This window comes from Sinocyclocheilus grahami, unplaced genomic scaffold (assembly GCF_001515645.1).
Source record: "Sinocyclocheilus grahami isolate Dianchi unplaced genomic scaffold, SAMN03320097.WGS_v1.1 scaffold385.1, whole genome shotgun sequence".
NCBI lineage: Eukaryota > Metazoa > Chordata > Actinopteri > Cypriniformes > Cyprinidae > Sinocyclocheilus > Sinocyclocheilus grahami.
In genome coordinates, this window is record NW_015505564.1 from 101,792 (window position 1) to 124,614 (window position 22,823).

At 38.2% G+C, this 22,823-nt stretch overlaps 1 protein-coding gene across 1 annotated transcript in view; it reads left to right on the forward strand.

Annotated features, from left to right (window-relative positions):
• The window catches only part of kmt2ca (lysine (K)-specific methyltransferase 2Ca), a 168,146-nt gene that overhangs the window by 60,708 nt on the left and 84,615 nt on the right, over window positions 1–22,823 (forward strand). The window contains exons 6-12 of the mRNA XM_016231219.1: window positions 9,964–10,115; window positions 10,193–10,302; window positions 16,770–16,932; window positions 17,522–17,693; window positions 19,686–19,800; window positions 22,180–22,355; window positions 22,563–22,579. Of these exons, the coding sequence (XP_016086705.1) occupies window positions 9,964–10,115; window positions 10,193–10,302; window positions 16,770–16,932; window positions 17,522–17,693; window positions 19,686–19,800; window positions 22,180–22,355; window positions 22,563–22,579 (905 nt within the window). The remainder of the gene's footprint in view (window positions 1–9,963; window positions 10,116–10,192; window positions 10,303–16,769; window positions 16,933–17,521; window positions 17,694–19,685; window positions 19,801–22,179; window positions 22,356–22,562; window positions 22,580–22,823) is intronic.

Here is a 22,823-nt window from a genome sequence, read left to right on the forward strand (position 1 = left end):
ATTAAAGGGGTCATATGATGCGATTTCAAGTTTTCCTTTCTCTTTGGAGTGTTACAAGCTGTTTGTGAATAGATACGATCCCTGAAGTTGCAAAGACTAAAGTCTCAAAACCAAAGAGATATTCTTTATCAAAGTTAAGAGTCAACCATACCTACCTAAAACGGCTCGTTCTAACACACCCCCACATGTCTATGTCGCAATGTGGGAAGATTTGCATAACGCCGCCCAAATGTTCACGCAAAGAAAGAAGGCGTAACTTTATTGTTGCCGCCTCCGCCATGTTGTGAAGACGCTGTGTATTTCGTTGCGAAAGCGAAAATACTTTGTTTGGCCAAATATTCAGATGTGTGCAGCGCATTTTATGGAGGACTGTTTAGACTACAATACCGGCTGTTCTGACTCAGTCTGTAAGTACGTTTTCATATTTAAAGAAGTTTTGTGCAGTGTAGAGTAGCGCTTGTTGTTTGTAATTTCTCCGGTCACAAATGCAGACATGGTTTGTATGTTTACGCGGCGCGGTGCAATGCATAAAAAGACAGTATAAGTCATTATAATCCGTAATTATGTCCCCACTGGATGCAACAAATGCCTTGTTTGTAATGGGTTTTAATGTTTTTGTCTCGTCGCTCCGGATCACGGCATCACAGTATGGTAAGGAGTGTAACATTTCTGTCACACGCTTGAGGTATTCGGCCAATCACAACGCACTGGATAGCTGGCCAATCAGAGCACACCTCGCTTTTCAGACCGATGAGCTTTGTAAAAATCAACGCGTTTCAGAAAGGCGGGGCATAGGGGAGAAACAATAATGTACAGTATGTGGAAAATAATGTTTTTTTAAAACCTTAAACCGCATAAACACATTTCATTACACCAAATACACAAAATAATGTTCTTTTTAGCAACATCATATGACCCCTTTAAGCTGTGATGTGTAATGAGGTTGTGTGGAGGTGAGAGTTGCCGGTTTGCCAGTTGTGTTTGCTGTGGGGACTAAAAGCGCCTTGTTTAAAAAGCAATGACCCCAGTGACCCCCGCAGAGCTGAAATAATGCTGAGTGCTGTGCTAGGCACTATCTCATTAGAATGTCCAGTGTAATTACTCCTCGAAATCGGACAAAATTAGTTTCTAAACTAGGTTTACCTTTGTAATGGTGATGTTTGAATTTTTCACAATCTTAAAATTTATTTATATTTTTTATTAATACCTTAAAGGGATAGTTCACCAAAAAATTAAAATTACCCCTGATTTACTCAAGCCATCCTAGGTTTATCCAAGCCATCCTTTCTTTCTTTCAGATGAATACAATCTGAGTTATATTAAAGGCTATTATGCTTTTTCACTTTTTGAATTTTAGTCAGTGAGATACTTAGAGCCGTTTGTTGTAGTTCTTGAAAAGGGATTTTTTTTAAACGAAATATCTCCCTTTGGAGTGGACTTTGAGGTTTGTCACTTTGAAGATCTTTTTTTTTATGCCCAAACATACACACTACACACTGACTAAAATTCAAAAAGTGGACTTGGACTACAGCGTTGTTTCTCCGGGTTTTGTGATGTCACAAAACATCACAAAAGTGGGTTTTGTGTAATCCCATTTAGGCTATCTGTAATCAGATGCACATTTAAAACTGGAATATAATTTAATTTCAGTCACTTACATGTGTTTCATAAAAGCATAATCCATTCTGGATTATCATCAAAATGATAAATTTAAGGGGGGGGGGGGGGTGTTTATGGGGTGCAGTCTAACATGTGTTAATGCTTCATTTAAAAAAAAAAAAGCATTATTTTTCACATAATTTACCTTTATTCTACACCGCCCTGTCCCTTCATCTAAAAGTCACGCCCCTCACCTCAGTGGTATGTGCTCCGGTTTTATTGTAAACATTGACGTCGTTAATATTGCTTATCAATTTGAACCCGATTGAGATGCAGAGGATAAGCTTTAATAAACAAACTTGTTGAAAGAAAGCATGCAACTGTATTCATTTACTCACCCTGTTTCAGACCTCTATGACTTAATTTCTTCCATCAAGCTAAAATAAACATTTTATAATTAGTATAATGATAATAATAAATTATTATTATTTTAGTAGATTATCAAGGCTTTTCACCATACAATGAAAGTGAATGACTCCAAAAATTCATTCAAATCCTTTATATAGAACACAAGCCATAAACTAATTTTATGATTCTTTTAATTATTTTTATTTTTATACCTTGACTGGCCTTAGTATACATTCACTTTCACTGTATGGGGAGAAAGAGCAGCCATGGGTTTAGGAAGACATGAGAGGTTAAATAACTGAATTCTCATTTTAGAGTGAAATATTCCTTTAAATTAGGACCAAAAAATCAGACTTGGAAATGGAAAGCCCCCCCGATTATTTAAGTTTTGGGTCACACAGAACTTGTGTTCTCTTCCATTGTGCTTTCTGATGGAGAGGAATGGAGTGCTTTGACCCAAATACGCTGGGAGTTGCTAATGAACCCAACACCACAATTCAATTTGGGTCAATTAATTTGGTGCCAGAATTGTCTGATGATTAGTTACTAGATGGAGGGTTAAAGGAGAAATCTATAAGGGAAAACTCCACTGACAGCCTTTCACAGAGCTCCACGTGACCTGTTGTTGTCAAAAGTTCCTGTCCACAGCCACCCTTAGGCTCATTGGATGAGTGCCTAATTTTCTCAGCTCTTCTTAACCAATCAGACGGGTCCCTGAGGAATAGTGACGTAATGCTCTCTGTGCAGTCTCTGGCAGCCTGCCAACAGGCGGTGAATTGTTGTGTTGGAGGCATCTGATTGGTCGGTCTGAGCTGGAACTGTGCCAGTTATTGACAAGGGAGTGAAAACAATAACAGCTCAAACGAGAATGAGGAACATTGCATGTAATTTAAGGTGGAGACTGTTAAGGTGGAGCAGACATTGTGTGAGTTATTGTAACTTGAGGCATTGCAGACATTAAAAGTGACTGACACAGATTCTCTTTTTCAAAACTTGTTAACTTTATTTTGATAGTCTGCTTCAGACATTCTACTAACTTGAGTAACATTTTTACTTGCAATGTTACTTGAGCAACATTGCAAATTCTGCTAATTTTGCAACTTATGCCGAGTTCACACAGCATGATTTTCAAAGTCATAGGATCACAGTTGTTTTTACACTGCATGACTAGGGGTATCTGGGGTAGCATTCAGATGCTGCAGTTTTCACACTGCACGATATATTGGTGACAGGAGGTTACACACTGCATGACTTTACAATAGGAAGAATCACATACAACGCTATCTGGTCCGCAAACTACTTTTATATAACTTCTCCCCGAACTTCCTGCTGCCCTGTATGTTGCTCTCTCATTGGCTGTAGGTCATTGCAGATATATTTTTCAGTCAGAACTAATTTCACACAGCAGGATTTTGAATCGCCGACAGGTCCAGATATTTAGCATGCCAAATATTTCACTGTCGTCTGCAATTCTCTCAGATCACGTTTTTGATAATTCACACTGCGTGATTGTCACTCGCGTGAACGAGCACCGATTTGCCTCCAATTTCAGGCATTTGACGTTGATTTCACAAAACCTGTCAGCAAGTGAATATTGGGGGAAACATTGTGCAGTGTGAATTCTGCATTAGTAGATTTCAACGTAATAGAAACTTAATGGAATGTCTAAAGTGGGCTGTCGAAATAGTTTAACCCAAAATTTAAGCTCTGTTCCAAAATTTTGTAAGCGGTGTACAAAGGCAACTTACTGTTAAGTCAGCTTTTTAACCATCAAGAAACCTCATGAGTGATTTGCAGCACTTCATGTAGACTCTCACTGGAGACCAGACTCCCGAATGTTTTGTTTTTTACAGTTGAGCTTGTCGTAATGCATTCTAAGTTTGTCTGCTCCGCAGAGGATACATATGATGCTGCCTCTTTCTTTGAAGAAGATGTCTTGATATCACTGTTAAATAGACATTTATTTTTAAAGTGTAACTGAAATAAACATTGCTTTTTAAAGTGTAACTGTTCTTTAACCTAGTGAGCTGCCATGACTTGTAGTGTCTCCATAGACAGCTGAATTGTAAAGGCTATTTGTGACCCTGGACCACAAAACCAGTCATAAGAGTACATTTTTTGAAATTGAGATTTATACATAATCTGAAAGCTGAATAAATAAGCTATCCTTTGATGCATGGTTGTTAGGATAGGACAATATTTGGCCAAGATACAACTATTTGAAAATCTGGAATCTGAGGGTGCAAAAAAATCTAAATGTTGAGAAAATCGCCTTTAAAGTTGTCCAAATGAAGTTCTTAGCAATGCATATTACTAATCTAAAATTTACAGTAGGAAATTTACAAAATAGCTTCATGGAACATGATCTTTACTTAAGATCCTAATGAATTTTGGCATAAAAGAAAAATCAGTCATTTTGACCCATGCAATGTATTTTTGTCTATTGCTACAAATATACCCCAGCGACTTAAGACTGGTTTTGTGCTCCAGGGTCACATTTCACACTGACCCACCAGATAGTGACCAATGCCAACAGTCCCCAGATTATAGTACACCAATTCTCAGACATTCTAAGACCAGACAAACTTTAGTGAAACTAAAACAAGCACCAACCAGTGCCAATAAGACTATGTTTACATTTATGCATTTTGCAGACACTTTTATCCAAAGTGAATTGCAATAGAGGAACAAAAGCAATTTGTCACGGAGCGAATAATAAACTTGTAAGTTAGAGCAAAGGGCAAATGCAGAGAAGAAAAAAAAGATTTTTCCTTTTTGTGTGGGTGTGTGTGTTAGTTCATTGGCTTAAGGGTGTAGGGTGGTTAAGTGGTTGCGGAAGAGATGTGTCTTCAGCTGGTTCTTGAAAGCTGTGATGGTCTAAGCAGTTTGGATGGAGGTTAGCAGCTCATTCCACCAGAGAGGAGCAGAGAGGGTGTTTGGAGAGTGACTTTGTTTCTCTTTGTGAAGGAACAACGAAGTGTTACTCATTCAGTGACTTAAGCTGGTGAGAGGGAGCATGCATTTGTAGGAGTCAATTGACCTATCGGTAAGCTGCTCCCCTCAAATGCAGATGAGCCAATGGCAGTCGAGTATCAGTTGCACGGGGAGTGAAACTTAGACATCTTTAGTTTTCAGCACCATAGAGAAACATTGGAAGATCCGAAGCTCGCATCGGTTTGATGGTGTTTATGCTACGAAAATGGAAAAACAATGTGCCTGTGGTACTTGTAACACTGATTCAAGGTATCCTGAGAGGATGGGCAATAGAATTTATTTTATTACATTTCCTAAATCCAAACAAAACAGAGCAAAATGTCCCTAAGCATTCAACCCCAATCCCAATGAAGACAAAAACATAAATTTTCTGGTTGTCACACTCTCATTAAGTTACAATTTTCATTTGCTCAAGCAGAACATTAATGTCATCTTGTGTTTCAGCAAGATATCTATTGCTAAAACCAGCTAACGTTAAAGTTAGTGAGTCAATGCTATTACAAACCTAAATAGCAAACTGTTCTCACATCATGTACATTGTAGGGCAAAAACACACAAACGAAGGTCTACATTTCAGTGCCTCTCCATATTAAACTACGGTGGCCGAGAAGTGCTAAACAAATCACAATTCTGAAAACAAAATAACAAATTACAAACGCAAATGCAAGTCTAAAAAACAAAATAACAATTCAGAAAGCACAACAACACTTCAGAAAACATTATCACAAGTCAGAAAACACAATGACAAATTCGAAAACAAAATAACAAGTCAGAAAACACAACGACAAATCCGAAAACAAATTAACAAATCAGAAAACACAACGAAAAATCTGACAAACCGGAAAAGGTTGTTATAGTTCGAGACAGCACCATTGGTTTGGGATTACTCACCGCTGACTGGACGAGACATCTGTCAGTCAACATATACAGGAAAAACCAGCCGAAGAACAGCAGAGTCCTGGTAGAAAGTTTGGAGATGGTATTAAAGTAGCTCAGTTTAAGTGTATTGTATGAATTGTCCTTACTATGGAATAAAAAATACGGAGTGTATATTTAGATTTAGTTAAAAGTGGCTGTAATTCATCAGCTCCAGTGGTGCAGATGGATAAGCGTGTGTCATTGGCTTTTTGATGCGATCGACCCGGGTTCGATCCTACCTTTTGTGTCAAGTGTCAAAACCTTGAATTTGATTTTGTAGTGAGAAAAGAAATGGTCTGACATGAGCTAGAGCTGTGTATCATCTGTATAGCAGTGGTGGAAGCCATGTGCATTTATGATTACTTCCAATGAGGTTGTGTAAATGGAGAAAGGAGAGGAGCGAGCACTGAACCTAAAGTAACCCCAGTTATTAGCTTATGTGACTCAAACACTCCTCCTCTTCATGAAACCTTGAAAGATCTGCCTGTGAGATAGGACTGAAGCCACCAACGTACTGTACCTGTGATGCCCAAGGCAAAGAGGGTGGACAGTAGAATCTGGTGGTTTACAGTGTCGAAGCAGCAGACAGGACCAGTACAATAAGGACAGACAAAGAGTTTCAGCAATGGTCAGTGTAGTAAAGTAGGTTGTTCTGTTGGAGAATAGCAGAGAGCTGATCAAACACAACTCTTTTTTTTACAGAAAAGGAACTGGTCTGTAGGATTGAGTTTTGTTTTGTGATCAGTGGGGTTCCTTGAGCCTGTATAAATGTGCTAGGACATTTTCCAGTAGTTAGGGATATGTTGATGTGAGTCAGCACGGGTAGCACTGTTGGCGAGATCTGCTGTAGTAGGTGGGAGTGGATCAGGTCTAAGGGACAGGATGTTGGACGGTTGGCACAGAGAACTTTGGAGACCTCATTTACCGTGAGGGGAGAGAAGGAAGAGAAGAGTGGAATGTGTGTAGGTTGGCTATGGATAAGTGGTGCAGAGAACTGGCTGCTGAAAGTTGCCACCTTATCAGTGAAAAAGCTGACAAGGTCATCAGCCGTCAGAGAAGAGGTGGGAGGTGGTGGAGGGGGACAGAGTAGAGGGGTAACACACAGACAAAACCAGGCGAACGTGTCTGCTGATGTTTGTCGGCGTCTGATGGTCCAATGTGAATTGGCCTCAAGGCTGTATCCTAATTCAAAATTAACTTAAGACTGGTCTACATAGACAGTGACTTTACTCTTGGCTTGCTGCGATAGATGGTGTTTTCGGTTATACTGGTGTTAAGCCGCAACACCGGTTATGTCATTTGCCTACCACGTCACCGCCCCCCACCGTCGTTTAGATTTTTTTATAGTAACACAAATAATTTAGCCTAGTTCAGTTAGAGGACAGACACTTTTAAAAACTAAACGCTCAATGCAGCGTGCCGAACAGTTCGCGAATGACAGTGCACCACGGAGCAGGAGTCAGATTTTATTTATCACGTGAGGAGAGTGAGTCGAGCTGACTGACAAGAGTGAGGTGAGAAAGACAAGACGATGGCAGAAGATTGTTTAGAAAGGAAATGCAAAGGCACCTGTTTGGCAATATTTTAAATTTGGAAAAGCCTATTGACTGGAAGTTTTTTAAACATTAATTTCTTATTTATTTGGTTCCACAGTGTTTGCTGATTACTTTATTTAAACTTTGTGTATTTTATTTTACATCAAGGTGTTTATGCCGTGCCTCTAAGCTTTCTTATTTGTTTTGCTAATAAATGTTCTATGTTTCTTATTTATTTGGTTCCACAGTGTTTGCTGATTACTTTATTTAAACTTTGTGTATTTTATTTTACATCAAGGTGTTTATGCCGTGCCTCTAAGCTTTCTTATTTGTTTTGCTAATAAATGTTCTATGTTTCTTATTTATTTGGTTCCACAGTGTTTGCTGATTACTTTATTTAAACTTTGTGTATTTTATTTTACATCAAGGTGTTTATGCCGTGCCTCTAAGCTTTCTTATTTGTTTTGCTAATAAATGTTCTATGTTTCTTATTTATTTGGTTCCACAGTGTTTGCTGATTTTCATTTTTATATACCTATTTAAACTTTGTGTAGCCTAAGTAATTTGTTATTTTATTAGGCATATATGGTGTATTTTTATTCGTTTTGTTAATAAAAGTTCTATGAGTTTGATGGAATTTAATTTAATTGAATCAACGCCGAATTGCCGCTAATTTGAAAGTGAAAGTAAAATGTGCACAGCGCATTTCAAGCTATTTGAAAGCCAGGAAATCCGAGGAAAAGAGAGAAAACTCAAACAAACAATTGCTTGACGACGAATTGCGGCAATTCAATTGCTGCTAATTTGAAAGTGAAAGTAAAATGTGCACGGCGCATTTCAAGCTATTTGAAAGCCAGGAAATCCGAGGAAAAGAGAGAAAACTCAAACTAACAATTGCTTGACGACGAATTGCGGCAATTCAATTGCTGCTAATTTGAAACTGAAAGTAGAATGTGCACGGCACTTTTACAAGCCATTTGAAAGCGAAGAAAAGATGGGAAACTCAAACGAACTAACACCCCCTCACCGGTGTTGTCACACGTCGATTAACCGGTGGGAAAATTTCCTCACCACTCAAACAAACAATTGCTTGACGACGAATTGCGGCAATTCAATTGCTGCTAATTTGAAACTGAAAGTAGAATGTGCACGGCACTTTTACAAGCCATTTGAAAGCGAAGAAAAGATGGGAAACTCAAACGAACTAACACCCCCTCACCCCACCCAATGAAGATACCGGTATTACCGGTGTTGTCACTCATCGATTAACTGGTGGGAAAATTTCCTCACCGTCACAGCCCTATTTGACTCACAAATATAGCTCCTCGTGTGAATTATGCAGTCATTTTTATCATATTGCACATTTTTTTTTATCAATGCATTTTAATATTGAATAAAATATTTTAATCAGTGGTTCTTTCTGACACTCTTGGATCGTCCTATCAGTAAAGGATGCATGTAATGCTGCCTTGACATTTTTAAGACTTACATTTGCTCTCTCTCACAAATATAGCTCCTCGTGTGAATTATGCAGTCATTTTTATCATATTGCACATTTTTTTTTATCAATACATTTTAATATTGAATAAAATATTTTAATCAGTGGTTCTTTCTGACACTCTTGGATCGTCCTATCAGTAAAGGATGCATGTAATGCTGCCTTGACATTTTTAAGACTTACATTTGCTCTCTGATATTTGGAAGGGTCCGTACCTATGATGCCTTAGCATTTTAGGAACCTCAGTATGAAATCAAAACCAATTTTTAAATGACACCTATAAGTGTATTCCTTTCTTATGAAACATTAAAAAACACAAAATCCAAAACTCACAAATCCCAAGTCAACAATATGAACCAAAGATGTCAATGGAATTGTTTGGAAAAAACAAATTCATGGAGTTCCTTACGATACAATAATGTCCCTAATGTCACTGCTCCTCTGATGCAAGTCTTTTTAAAGAGGAAGTAGCACACCAAACAGTATATTTATATTTATGCAGATGTTCTGGACAGAATAGGGATCGCATACAGTAGTCTTTCATCCTGTCCCTGCTGCAACCCACTTCTGGCTGGCCCTCTTCAAACCGGCTCCCTTTTTAAATGTTAATTCCTTTTTTTCCGCTTCTCTGAATCTCTGTAGCTCACTCTCTCAGCGCCACATCCAAGCAGCCAGTCATTCAAGCCTCCCACCCCCTTTCCGGCTCTCTTTCGTCCTCTCTCTTTCTCCGTCTCTTTCATACTTTGCTTCTAAACAGCCAGTCCTTGTGTAGCAGCCAAGTATGATAACCCCATACCTCGCCGTTGCAGACAGGGCTTCATGGATGTTGTAGTTGCACCGTAGGCCTTCTTGAAACATGACTGGAATGCTGACATCTAGAAATAAACTGCCAAGTGTTTGTTATCTCACAGAGGAGTGGGCTACATAACTGTCACCTTCAAATATTCTTTTGTGACTCCTTCAGTGTCTTTGCAGATTAAACCTAATGTGTCCGTTCGCTTCTTTCCTTAGGGTCAGCTCTCCAGACAGCGGCCTGCACTCAACCTCTGCTCCAGGTAGTACAGACCCCGCTGCTGAGGAGCCCGGCCGGAAGTTCTGGGATGAACTGGGCCAAATTGGCCTTCCTGATGACATTAACGTTGCGTCTTTATTCGACCCCACTGGTAGGTAAAGCTACTCTTATGTCACTGTTTGTGTCTTTCAGTGGCTGATGGTGTTTATTATTCTATTGCACCTCTAGGCCAGTGTTGCGCTCACCTGCGCTGTGCCGCCTGGTCGGAGGGTGTATGCCGCGGGGAGGGACAGTCGCTGCTGTATGTGGACAAAGCAATTGACTCAGGGAGCACAGAGGTGAGTGACACCCACACCAGTGTGTTTAAATGTCTTGTTGGTGAATTTGTTTGCGCTTTCAACTTTGAAATGGTTGTTCTGTCAACTTGTACGATTTTCAACCGACATGCCAGCACCCAGTCTGGCCCTATTCCATGTATTTCTACCAATGAGTAGGTAATTCTGTTTTGTAAACCTGCTGGTCTCCATCCAGTTACGTTGGAGGCAGAGGGCTGGGATAATTTCGTCACCAAATACACTTTTTAAAAAGAAAAAGCAACTCTAAAACGCAAAACAAAACTAGAGCTCTTCCATTACAATAAACCAATTGTATAGTGAAAATAGAAATGTATTTTGAGATTTAATGACATTTACCAGTTATCATTTAACACATAACTTTAGTTAGCAGTAGAGGACTCTAATGATAATGTTAGATGACATTGATGATCTAAATATATTTTAAAAAATAAGGGAAAAGAGCATGCACATCTAAACCTAGTATCAGCCAATTAAAAAATTATATATATATCAAATTATAACTGTTGTATTAATATATTGTGCATCCCTAAATTGTATTGTTTTTGTTTTTTTTTACTTGATATATTTAATTCAGTTTTTAGTTAAGCCTGCACAATTTGAGGAAAATAAATTCTGAATGTGTGATTTAAAAGAAATTCTTTAAATGTGTGATTGTGATAAAAAAAAAAAAGCTCAATGTTCCTGTGTTTGTTTTTAGGGCTGCAACAGTTTGGCCCTCCAATAAAGTAATTTCACATCAAAATTAAATGATAATAATAATAATAATAATAATAAGTTATAAGTAAATAAGTAAAGTAAAAAATAAAAAGATTGTTGGCACATGTTGCATTCCCAAATGCTCATTAAATGCGACCTTGCACATGCAAAAATGATTTTGTGTAGAGCAGCAATTTACTGCAATTTGCCGCTCACTCTTATTTACTTGATTTACATTTCAAGTAAATAATGCTTGCAGTATACTGTTTGTTTATGGGCGGGTTATAGAGTAACATAGTCAGTTACGCCATTGTTCCTCTCTGTGGTCTTGTGGGCTGAATTGGCAGAGCTTCACTGAGCCCTCACTCTAGCATCATTTTAGTGGCAAAATGCTATTAGTGGGGTTGAGTGGGCCCGTGTTTGCACCAATTTGTATTTTTTAATGTAGTTGCAAACTTGTGCTATACCTTTCCCTGAGAGTACTTTCTGTGGTGGAATGACAAATGCACTCACTGTTGATTAAGTATTCAGAGTTAATCATGAATGGGGTTATTATTGGCAGTGGAAGAGGTTGTGTCGGTCCCCTGGTCTTTAAAATATTTTCTAATTAGGAGCAGAGCAGTTCAGAACTGCCACAGCCGTCTCTCTTGTGCAACTCCACTAATTAACACAATGCAATGTGGCATACGCAAGGGCACACGGAACCCAGGCAGGGAAAGCACATTAGGTGTAATTAATTTTTATATTCTCTTCACCTGGGATCTGATTCTTGAGGAAAAACACATAGCATCTATCCAAATGTGTGGCTATGCTATGTAAAATACGGTTAGGATCTGTCAAAACTCCAACCATCCAATTAGAAACTTAAGCTTTTAGTGTAATTGTTGTCCATGTTTTCTGTGAAATCAGTATTATTTCAGTGGCCTATCCTTTTGTTTTGGTGTTTCTGCCTCTGGCATTCACTAATCTGATATGTCTTGCACACTTTTCTCTGCCTTTCTGAAAAACAGAAACTGATAATGAGTCATTGGGGACCGTTGTGCAAAAAATAAATGATCCAAATGGTGAATTAGCTTTACATCACACTAGGTTTTCCCCGATATGTGAGACCAGCTTTATTGCCTGCACGTAGCTGTTGTTCAGTAATCCACTGGACTTTGGCTGAATGTTTTGTTACTGTTTGCCAGACAGAGAACAATTTATTACTGGGGTGACCGAGGTCTTTCAAGGTAGACCTGGGCTTCTTAACACCAAGCCTAGTTGATTTGCTGTATGTTTAGTAGTTCACATCCAGGCAGTATACTATAAGCACTAAGGCTGTAAATTAGTTGGAATATATTCTTACAATAGCTTGGGTGGCAGGTTGAATGGTCGAGCTTGACAAATGTAGTCAAGACTACAGTTTATATAGAAATTGAGGAAATAGAATGAGATGATTTACTTGTATTTTTCACCATGCTGTTGAAAGGCTCCAAATTATGTCACTTTCTTAGTGTCACAATGTTTAAGTAATGTTACTTTTTTGATAATTTAAACATTGTATCTAAAAGCTGCATGATATGTAATGTGCATGCTATGTAATGTTATAATTCTTTATAAAAAGTAATGGGACACCAATTTGTACCCCATTTGAGGAAAGTGCCAGCTGCCAGGGGGCATTGGCAAGAAGGCTGCTGAGTGAACTGACTTGCTCAAGTAAGGATTTTGTTGTGATGTAGGTTTGTCCTGGCAGTGAGACTCGCTGAGCTGTGAAATAGTAAATGTCAGAGGGCTGAGGATGGCTTGAACTTCACACAGTCCCTTCCACAAGATCATCTTCCTCTGACTTTATTTGCACATATAATCTACTATTGGTGCATAATTCATTTAGCTTGCAACTAGTGCTAAACAATGATAAATCGCGATTAATCGCATCCAAAATAAAAGTCTTTGTTTATATAATATATGTGTGTGTGTGTGTGCTGTGTATATTTATTATGTATATAAAGACACACACATACAGTATATATTTTGAAAATATTTACATGTATTTGCATTAGGGCTGGACGATATGGCCAAAATTTATATCACGATATATTTCTTCATTTCGGTCGATACGATATAGTTCCGATATCGATATGAACACTATTAAAAAGCCTCATAAAAACGGCCAAGAACGGCCACAACAGATGTCTGTACCTACAAACTTATGAAAAATTAATTTGCCAACTCTATGAAACCTACTCCTATAAAACTATATAATATTTTAGGAAAAGAATAGCGCAAATAAATACATGTTCACCTTTTATTGGTATTTAGCCTTCATACAAACAAGAAATGTGAAATCACTGTCAAATAAATCTCAGACTCTCCTTATTAATGTTAATATTTTTTACTTCAAACTATAGGCTAACATACCAGTCTAAAGTTTTTGAACAGGAAGATTTTTAATGTTTTTTAAAGAATTCTCTTCTGCTCACCAAGCCTGCATTTATTTGATCCAAAAGAATACAGTTGCTGCAGAAAACAAAAAAATTAAGCAACAACAAAAACGTTGCTGGAGACGGGCTTATTATTAAAAATGCACACTGATTGTCTGCCAGCAGGAGGCACTTTGAGAGCGGCAGAAACAGTGGTTTCTCCAGTAACGGCTGTAATCAAAGCAGCTCCGCTCATGAACGCTACTTTATCAGATAAAAATGCCATCTAAACTATTCTGAAGACAGTCGGTTCCCTTCAGAGATACATTCATATAAAACACCTGCGCCGCGTTTTGATTTTGAAACGTGCAGTGCTCATGTTTATTCAACAAAGTCAAATGCCACAAATAAATCAGTGTATGGGAAACACTGGTAATGAATATCGAAATATCGGAAATGTGTTTAAAAGTCATATCACCGTTATTGAAAAAAATTATATCGCGATACATATTGATATTGAATTATTGTCCAGCCCTAATTTGCATGTATATATTTATATTCATATAATTTATATTATATATAAATATATTTAATATATATATAAAAACAAATCTTAAATATTTACATGCATGTGTGTGTATTTATATATGCATAATAAATATACACAGCACACATATATTATGTACACCAAAACGTTTATTTTGGATGCGATTAATCATGATTAATCATTGCCCAGCATTACTTGCAACACACAATGTGACTTTTTTTCATTTATAATCAAATGTGTAAATTTGGAAAGTAATTTCTTAAAAGTTGTGCATTCTAAACTCGAAGACGTGCTTTGACAAAGTAAAAGAATCATCTATTTCGAATCATGTCTAGAAACAGTTTCAAATGCTATGCTGCAGTTCACGCACTGACTGACCGAGACACAAACTAGCCGACATTGTGCACAGTACAGCACACTCATCCAACACTTTACTACATCTTTCATCACTGGCCTGCTCCGTTTGGAATGCTGCCATTATGCCTCTTTGCATATAAGATTTCAAGGAGGGAATGCTGTTCTACTTTATAATAGTGTCCTTGGAGTCTTGGCAGCAATAACGTATCAGCTGTAGGTTTTTCACCCCATGAAGGAGATGTCTGAGGGGATGGTTTCCGTTTGATACATTATTTGAGGCATGAGATACTAAACACTCACCTAGCCTTGAGAGTGGAGAGTATGGCCATAGAGCTCTATATGGCTGTTTTTCAGAGTGATTCAGAAAAGAGCATTGTGGATAGAGGCTGCTGTCAGCCCCAGTGGACTCACCGCCTGGGCGATAATTGCTTAAAGCTCAGTGTTAAAAGGTATTTGCAGATTGTTGCATTTGGGCTTTAGGCCAAGGGTTTTTAAAACATGAGAGAGCTAGAGAGACTGCTGACTAGAGACATTTTTAGTTTAGGGCCGTTTTCTCAGGCCCTGGTGTCCTCTATTATTCAAAGTGAGTGCTTTTTCCATGGTGGTGATTTAAATGTCTTGCCAGTTTTCATCCAAGTCCTTATTTTGAATGGCATTCGCCTTGATCCTGAATGCTTTACTGGATGTATCCGAAAGGTTGAAAAAATACATGCTGAAAGAGGGGGAAATATGTAATGAGCAAATGGACCTGTGAGAGGAAAAGCATGTTGTGATGACCTTGCTGTTCAGGGTTTATAGTTTTGCACCACTTTTGCTACAAAAGGCTATTATAAGAGCAATGCAATTGACAGATGGAAATTTTCACCTTTTATGTACCATAGCATTTTTGACACGGCATCAAATACAAATGTGCATTTTATTTTTTAAAGATTTCAAAATCCTCATGTTAAAATGTACTAAATGACAGATTAAATTAAAAGACAGCATGTTTTTTCAAATAATTAAATAGCTTTTTAAAGTGATTAATCAAGCGAGTGTAAATAAAGTACATTATATTACCCTAATGAATTGAATGGATTTCTGTTTTATAATTAATTGCTTTCCACAACATTTATTTTCTTGTTTGTTTGTTGCCATTTTGGCTTTTTAAGCTGTTTGAGGCTAATAAACCAATAAAAAAGTGTTTCAGTGCAGTTTGAATTTTCACATACTGTGTTAAGGTGTTTAGAGGGATATGTTATTTTGTTTTAAAATCTTAAAGGTCACACCAAATATGTGTGAATACACCTTAATGAGTCATGGTTTCTCTGTTTGCCATGCAAGGTTCAGCCACAGTTCATCTTGTGTTTTTGGATATATAAATATTATATTTGTACAAATTGTGAGGTGCCCATTTTAATAATTATCACTGAATCTCTGTACAGCAAATTAATGCATCAAATTAATTAAACAGTAAATAAATCTAAACTTGATTCAGGATCTCACATTAACAGTGACTGAGAATGCCACTGCCTGAGTGTAGAAGAGCAAGAGATTTACAGTCTTTGTTTAACAGTTCTGTCTAATAAATCATTTGACAGAACTGTTAAACAAAGCAATTAATTGGTATATGAAAAGGTACTGTAGCGTTTGCCTTGTCTATTTTTAGTAGTAGAAAGGTAAATGCTGTGGTACTTTTACGCTATAGTACTTGTGTGTGTGTGTGTGTGTGTGTGTGTGTGTGTGTGTGTGTCAGTGTCAGTCAGTTCTGTATCGACCTTCGGCCACCCTGCTCTCTAAGCTATTGGCATCAGCATCAGCCATTAAAAAAAGTCCATATCGGTCGACCACTACCCCTAAATTCAAGATACGGGGGCTCACCAGAAATATCTTCATAACAATAACAGTAAAACAGAAAAACATCTCCCAAATATTTAATTATTAACGATCTGTTACTTAACCTAAAGAAACCCCTAAAGAGGGTAAACATTATAAATGTGAAAGAAAGGTAAATGCTGTGGTACTTTTACGCTATAGTACTTGTGTGTGTGTGTGTGTGTGTGTGTGTGTGTGTGTCAGTGTCAGTCAGTTCTGTATCGACCTTCGGCCACCCTGCTCTCTAAGCTATTGGCATCAGCATCAGCCATTAAAAAAAGTCCATATCGGTCGACCACTACCCCTAAATTCAAGATACGGGGGCTCACCAGAAATATCTTCATAACAATAACAGTAAAACAGAAAAACATCTCCCAAATATTTAATTATTAACGATCTGTTACTTAACCTAAAGAAACCCCTAAAGAGGGTAAACATTATAAATGTGAAAGATTATTCACTTGAGCAGTTTTGGAGCTATGTAAAAACAAAAATACCAGTTCATCTAAACTCTCCATCGCTAATAGTGATGTATGGAGTATTTATGTAACTGAAACTACACTTCTGATATATATGTTTCTGTATTCACTTTATAGTGCTGTGCATACTGTAAGCGCCTTGGAGCATCCATAAAGTGCTGTGAGGAGAGCTGTGGGCGCTCCTTTCATTACCCCTGTGCAGCTGCTGCCGGAAGCTTCCAGGACATAAAGGCATACACCCTCCTCTGCCCGGATCACATCCAACAAGCCCTTGTCCGATGTGAGTTTCTCTGTTACACACATTTCCTTCTGCTGATTCTTTCATAAATTGGGGGAAATCGTGGCCTAATGGTTAGAGAGTCGGACTTGTAACCCAAAGTTGCGGGTTCGAGTCTCATACCGGCAGGGATTGTAGGTGGGGGGAGTGAATGTACAGTGCTCTCTTCAGCTTCAATACCATGACTGAGGTGCCCTTGAGCAAGGCACTGAACCCCCAACTGCTCCCCAGGCCGCAGCAAAAAATGGCTGCCCACTGCTCCGGGTGTGTGTTCACGGTGTGTGTGTGTTCACTGCTGTGCGCGCGCACTTTGGATGGGTTAAATGCAAAGCACTAATTCCGAGTATGGGTCACCATACTTGGCCATCACTATAAAATGTTGAGGCTTTTTTTTATATATATATATTAATTATTATTATAATTAAAACAGATAAAAATTAATGAAAAAAAAATCTTTTGAGACAATAACTGTAAGCAAACAGGTATGCTCATGACAGACCGATGGAGCACATCTGTTTACATCATAAATTACTACATATAAGATATTCCTTGTGTAGTTGGAGACACATTGTATATTAACTCTCCCTTACAGCGAAAGATGAGGTGAACTGTCTGGTGTGTGACAGTTCTGGAGACTTGCTCGATCAGCTCTTCTGCTGTACGTGTGGCCAGCATTACCATGGGGCCTGTTTGGACATCACTGTCACCCCACTGAAGAGGGCCGGCTGGCAGTGTCCTGAGTGCAAAGTGTGCCTCGCATGCAAGTGAGTATCCAGCTCACCTGGACATTAATTACTCAACACAGTTGAAAAGTTCAGATGTCTGGAGAATTTTGAACACTCATTGTTCTGAAAATTGCACACGTTCCCTTTGCATTTCTGTTTTTTGCTTTCCCTTTCCATTCTCTGTTTTACTATATTTAAATCCACACAAAAATAAATAAATAAATAATAATACGAATTGATTAATTTGTTGGTATTTGGCATACTGCCTAATATCACTAGACATTAAATAAATAAAGCCAGAGTTGTTTTGCTGTTTTTATAGAATGACAATTGAGTTTATATGTCAGCATGGATGAAGACAAGGCTATCCTTAGGGAATTTTGTTTTGAGCTGTTTTTTCATGCCAGCAGCCTCACTCTAACTATGACTGCTGGGAGATCCATCCGACTGATGTCAGACACCTTTAATGTGTGTTCAAGTCTTTCTATATGTATATTGTTTTGAGGAGATAGAATACAGTAGATCATAGAGCCTGGACCTCACGAGAAGCAGGGATTTTTACAGTAAAAATGCAGTGTAGTCAAAATGGATTGTATTTTATATAGCCTTCTCCAATATGATGTGCTGCTTTGTTGATGTGATTCTGGGTTTCAAATACAGTAGGGCTGGGAGAGGCAGATCAGTGGAGGAAAATGGCCATAATGGCCATGGCTCAGCTGAGCTGTAAATATCAGATGACGTTCTCATTTAATGTTGATTTGCATTGGCTGAAAATATAGGCCTGGAAATGGCTAAATCTCCTGAACGTCACATCACCTTCTCTCGGCTCTATAAATCTCACTGTTTCCCCTCTGATTTACCACTTAGACAGGTTTGGGCTCTGAAAAGCCAAAGTGAAAGTGTTATTGCTCATGGGGAGAAAGTAATGGGGTGTTTGTTTGCCTGGGTAAATGTAGAATGAGGTTGTATTTGTCTGAGGAATGGTGGCTGCAGTTAAAAGTGTCTTTTTCAGTGGCTGACACTGATATCTTGACAGCAGATTAGTCGTTTTGCTCGCCAATATAGATTTTTTAATTTTCTGCAAAAAAAACAAAACAAAAGTGTAATTTAAATCAACACTTCACTAAAATTCACTAAAAATATTGGAAAACAGAAAAGAGTATGCAGTGTATATGTAAAACCTTTTTTTAGATAAAAAAAATAGACACAATGGAGAAATAACACTTCTATTAATAAGCCGTTTAATCGATTAATCTGCTATCTGCAGATGGTAGTCTCTAAATGCATCATGACAGTTCATTTGATTAAGCCCACTTACAAACTGGAATACCTTAATAATGTTAGGAGATGGAAATGGAGGAGAACTGAGTAATTAATTGACTGCTTTTGACGTTTATCATTGATTTATTGTAGCGCATTTTGAAAGCCAATCAGCATGAAGCTCTCAATGTAAGAACAGAAGTACCATGTGGATTTAAGCAGTCATCTTGGTTCATAATTGGCATAAATATTTTTACACTGGAATCACTGCAAGATCAATGATTGAGTGTAGGTTTTTGTGCATAGACAACAACAATATAACATTTACAAAGTTTGCGGTGCACTATATATTAAATTCTTTTTTTTAAGGAGCACTTAATTGTCTAAGTCGTTTTGTTTGTAATCATGTCAATAAAACTAAACATTACGAAAAAGAAGAAACACAAAATAAAGGTTGAACTAGATTGGGCTAGATTGCAGCAAACAACAGGTAATTTTGTCAGTCAGTTGTACTGGCTGCAGTGAAATCCCATCAGTACATTCTCTTTCCACAGAACTGAACATTAAACATTAAATATCTTCTGATTGGCTAAACGTTTTCACTTTTGCCCTGCTTGTCACTGAAACTTACCTAACTGGCCACTAGCTGCAAGCAAACTGTCAACATGACATAGGTCAGAATGTCTTGTTATCTTGAAATTTGCAAACGCCCCTAACCCGGTATCTGGAATCTATCTTTAATCTACTCTCTTTTTCTCATCTGGTTTGTAGGAACCCAGGGAATGACAGCAAAATGCTGGTGTGTGACATGTGTGATAAAGGGTGTCATACCTTCTGCCTGCAGCCCGTCATGGACACAATACCCACCAACGGCTGGAGGTGCATGGTAAGCTTGTATTTGTGTATGGACTACAACCAGCATTGTGACAGTGATTCTGGCCTGCTGTGAGTAGAGGCACACAGTGCTTTCATTTCTGCTTTGAGCCTATAACTCGCAGCACACACACCTCTTTCTTTTTGGTATGTTTATGGACTGTGAGATTGAAGAGTGCATTGGTTTTCATCTCACCAGCATACTGTATATTCCCTCTTGATTGATGCTGGAGCTTGATTTAGTCACCATGAAGAATTCATTACCTCCAAAACACTTTAGTTTAATTATTCCTAATGTGCATGCTGTTCTAAAAGGTTTTTGATGCACTTCTCCTGTACCCTCACTTTGAAGACTGAGTTGCATGAGTGAGTTGTGGAATGGCTTTTCATCTCAACTATAGAAGACTATATCACATTTATTTTCTCCATAGGAATTTTAAACTGTGAACCAAACCAGTTAGCTCCCAGATGAATCAGAATACAAACCAAAAAATATTTGACTTAATTCAGTCAGAAGGTGCAGTACAAAATTCTTGACTACATTGATAGGTGTAAAAAAATTTTTTAAGTAAGTTGTTAGAGACCTGTAAGGTAACCGACTCATACATAACATACACTTCCTACAATTCAAAAACCCACTTAAGATGGTTAAATGCCTTATGAAGTGCGCTTTGCAGAACACTATCAGGTAATTGGAACATACCGTTTGTTTCTGTGTTGACTGATTTAAAAATCTGTGCACCTTACTTTCAGAAATAGCATGAAGTCAGCCAATCAAATTCAAGCTTGCAATTTATGAAAGCTCTTTTGTCGTCTCTGTGTGGTATGCAGCAGATGGTCCATGAACAGTCTTTGGGTATGCCACCTGAGGGTGAGACTACACGATACTTTCCTAAATTGAGTTTGTAGTCAGATTTTTAATAGACCCCTACATATCTTGCTTATGTGAAAGAATTGAAAATCTGAACGAAATTACACACAGATCCCTCTCATCACTTTGTGGAGGCAGCCAAGAAGCCCCACCTGTCATCCAGGACTCAGCACAGGAGTCTGTCCATCATCAGAGGCTTGACAGGGCTTGGATTTCCTGCTAAGGGTCTGTGGGTGGTTATTAGAGCTGATACTTCTGCAGTCTGAAATGCTGCACTTGATGAGCTTGAAGTGCCTTTTATTTGTGTATGCTTTTTAATTGACATGGAATTTTCCGGTGCTTTGCTCCTATTGAGAGCTGTTGCAGACTGATGAACATGATTTTGAGGATTTAAAGAGCCGTAATTATGCTGGAGCTCAATCCAAATTGATTTAAGAGAGCCCATGAAGTTTGTAGTTCGCAGTTGTTGTGAGGTTCAAGTGTCATTGTTCAGATGTGAATTGTTGTCGGATGACTTTTTTTTAATTTCAGTTCGTAGCATTCATAATACTTGAAGCTGTTGGTCTCCGCAGTACAGCAACAATACTGGCTTATATGAACATATAATGCAGTAGTAGAACTTGCGATACTGTTTACACCACTGTACTGTTGGCATGACTGCTTTCACAGTTTATTTAAATATGGATTAGTGTGATATCAATATTAATGTAATGTGCACTAATGAATTATACTTAAGAATGAAAGTAAATGGTCTTTTATTTCATGTTGACTTTAAAGGGATCCTATTATGCTTTTTCACTTTTTCAACTTTAGTTAGTCTGTAATGTTGCTGTTTGAGCCTAAAAAAGATCTGCAAAGTTACAAAGCTCAAAGTCCACTTCAAAAGGAGATATTTTATTTAACAGAAATCACTTTTCATAACCTACAACGAACGACTCGTTTGGACTACAATGCATATTTTCCGGGATTTGTGATATCACAAATATCGACGAATGGGACGAGACCTGGTTGAGCTGCACTAGAGAAGGCAACGAGTGTTATCACTATGTCGGAGACACGCTAGCTTTCCCAAGGCAGACGAGTGGTTACAATCATCTGGGTTTAAATTGCACTCAAATTGATTTGATTTTGACGCAATGTTTACACTGAAGCTCGCAGGTGACTGTGGTAAGGGGCATGGCCCGACCAGGCACCGAGTGCTGCCAGTTACAACACACACTGGCCCAGCTAACCAATCACAGCACATTTCGTATTTCAGAAGGCGGGCCTTCATTTGATACAGGAACTATTCGAGCCGTTCATGCCAGACTGGGGAGAGAGGTGTTGTGATAATGTAAAATAGGTGAAAAATAATGTTTTCGAACAACCTAGTATGAGAGCCTGTTCTAGTACACCCCCAAAACAAAATCAAGACTTTGAAAAAAGAGCATAATAGGACCCCTTTAAATGGGGTTGCGGTCATCATTTTGTTTAACCGTGCATTAGATGATGTTGCAGTGAATTGTGTGTTATGTTTTGCAGAACTGCCGAACGTGTGCTCAGTGTGGCGTGAGGCCTAACGGCCAGTGGTCATCTAATGGTGTAATGTGTGAAGGATGTCAACAGCAGCATGATTCAGCGCTGGTATGCCTCATCTGTGGGCAGAATCAGGACTCTGGCGGCCCTCTGGACAAACACTCATGCTGCACTTGTAAGAGGTAGGAAATTACCCTTTAAGCTATGACAATATCACACAGTGACCTATTGCTGTAATGAAACTGTTTCTGCATAATAACAATAGGTCACAGACTGCCATTAAAATTTTGTTTTATTAAGGAAATCATTGTCATCCTTCAGCACTTGAGTGTTTGGTTTCTAAATATTGGTTGAATTTGAATGGTTTCTTTGTGTTTGACACAAACCAGGTTTATCCTTGTTGCAAGTGAGCTTGTGTGTAAAGTAGTCGAAATTGTATTTTCCTTGCATCATTTTTTATTTTATCTTAGTTTGTTCATGGGTTTTAAAGGAGAGTCTGTCCATGTTGGTATGCAATTTGACCAGTTTCTACCACATGGCATTAACACAGCTACTGTAGTATTATTACTACAGAGCTTGTTGTAATTCCTGGCATGTAAACGCTGCTATATGGGAAAGAGATGTTTCACATCATAGCTGTTACTATGTTG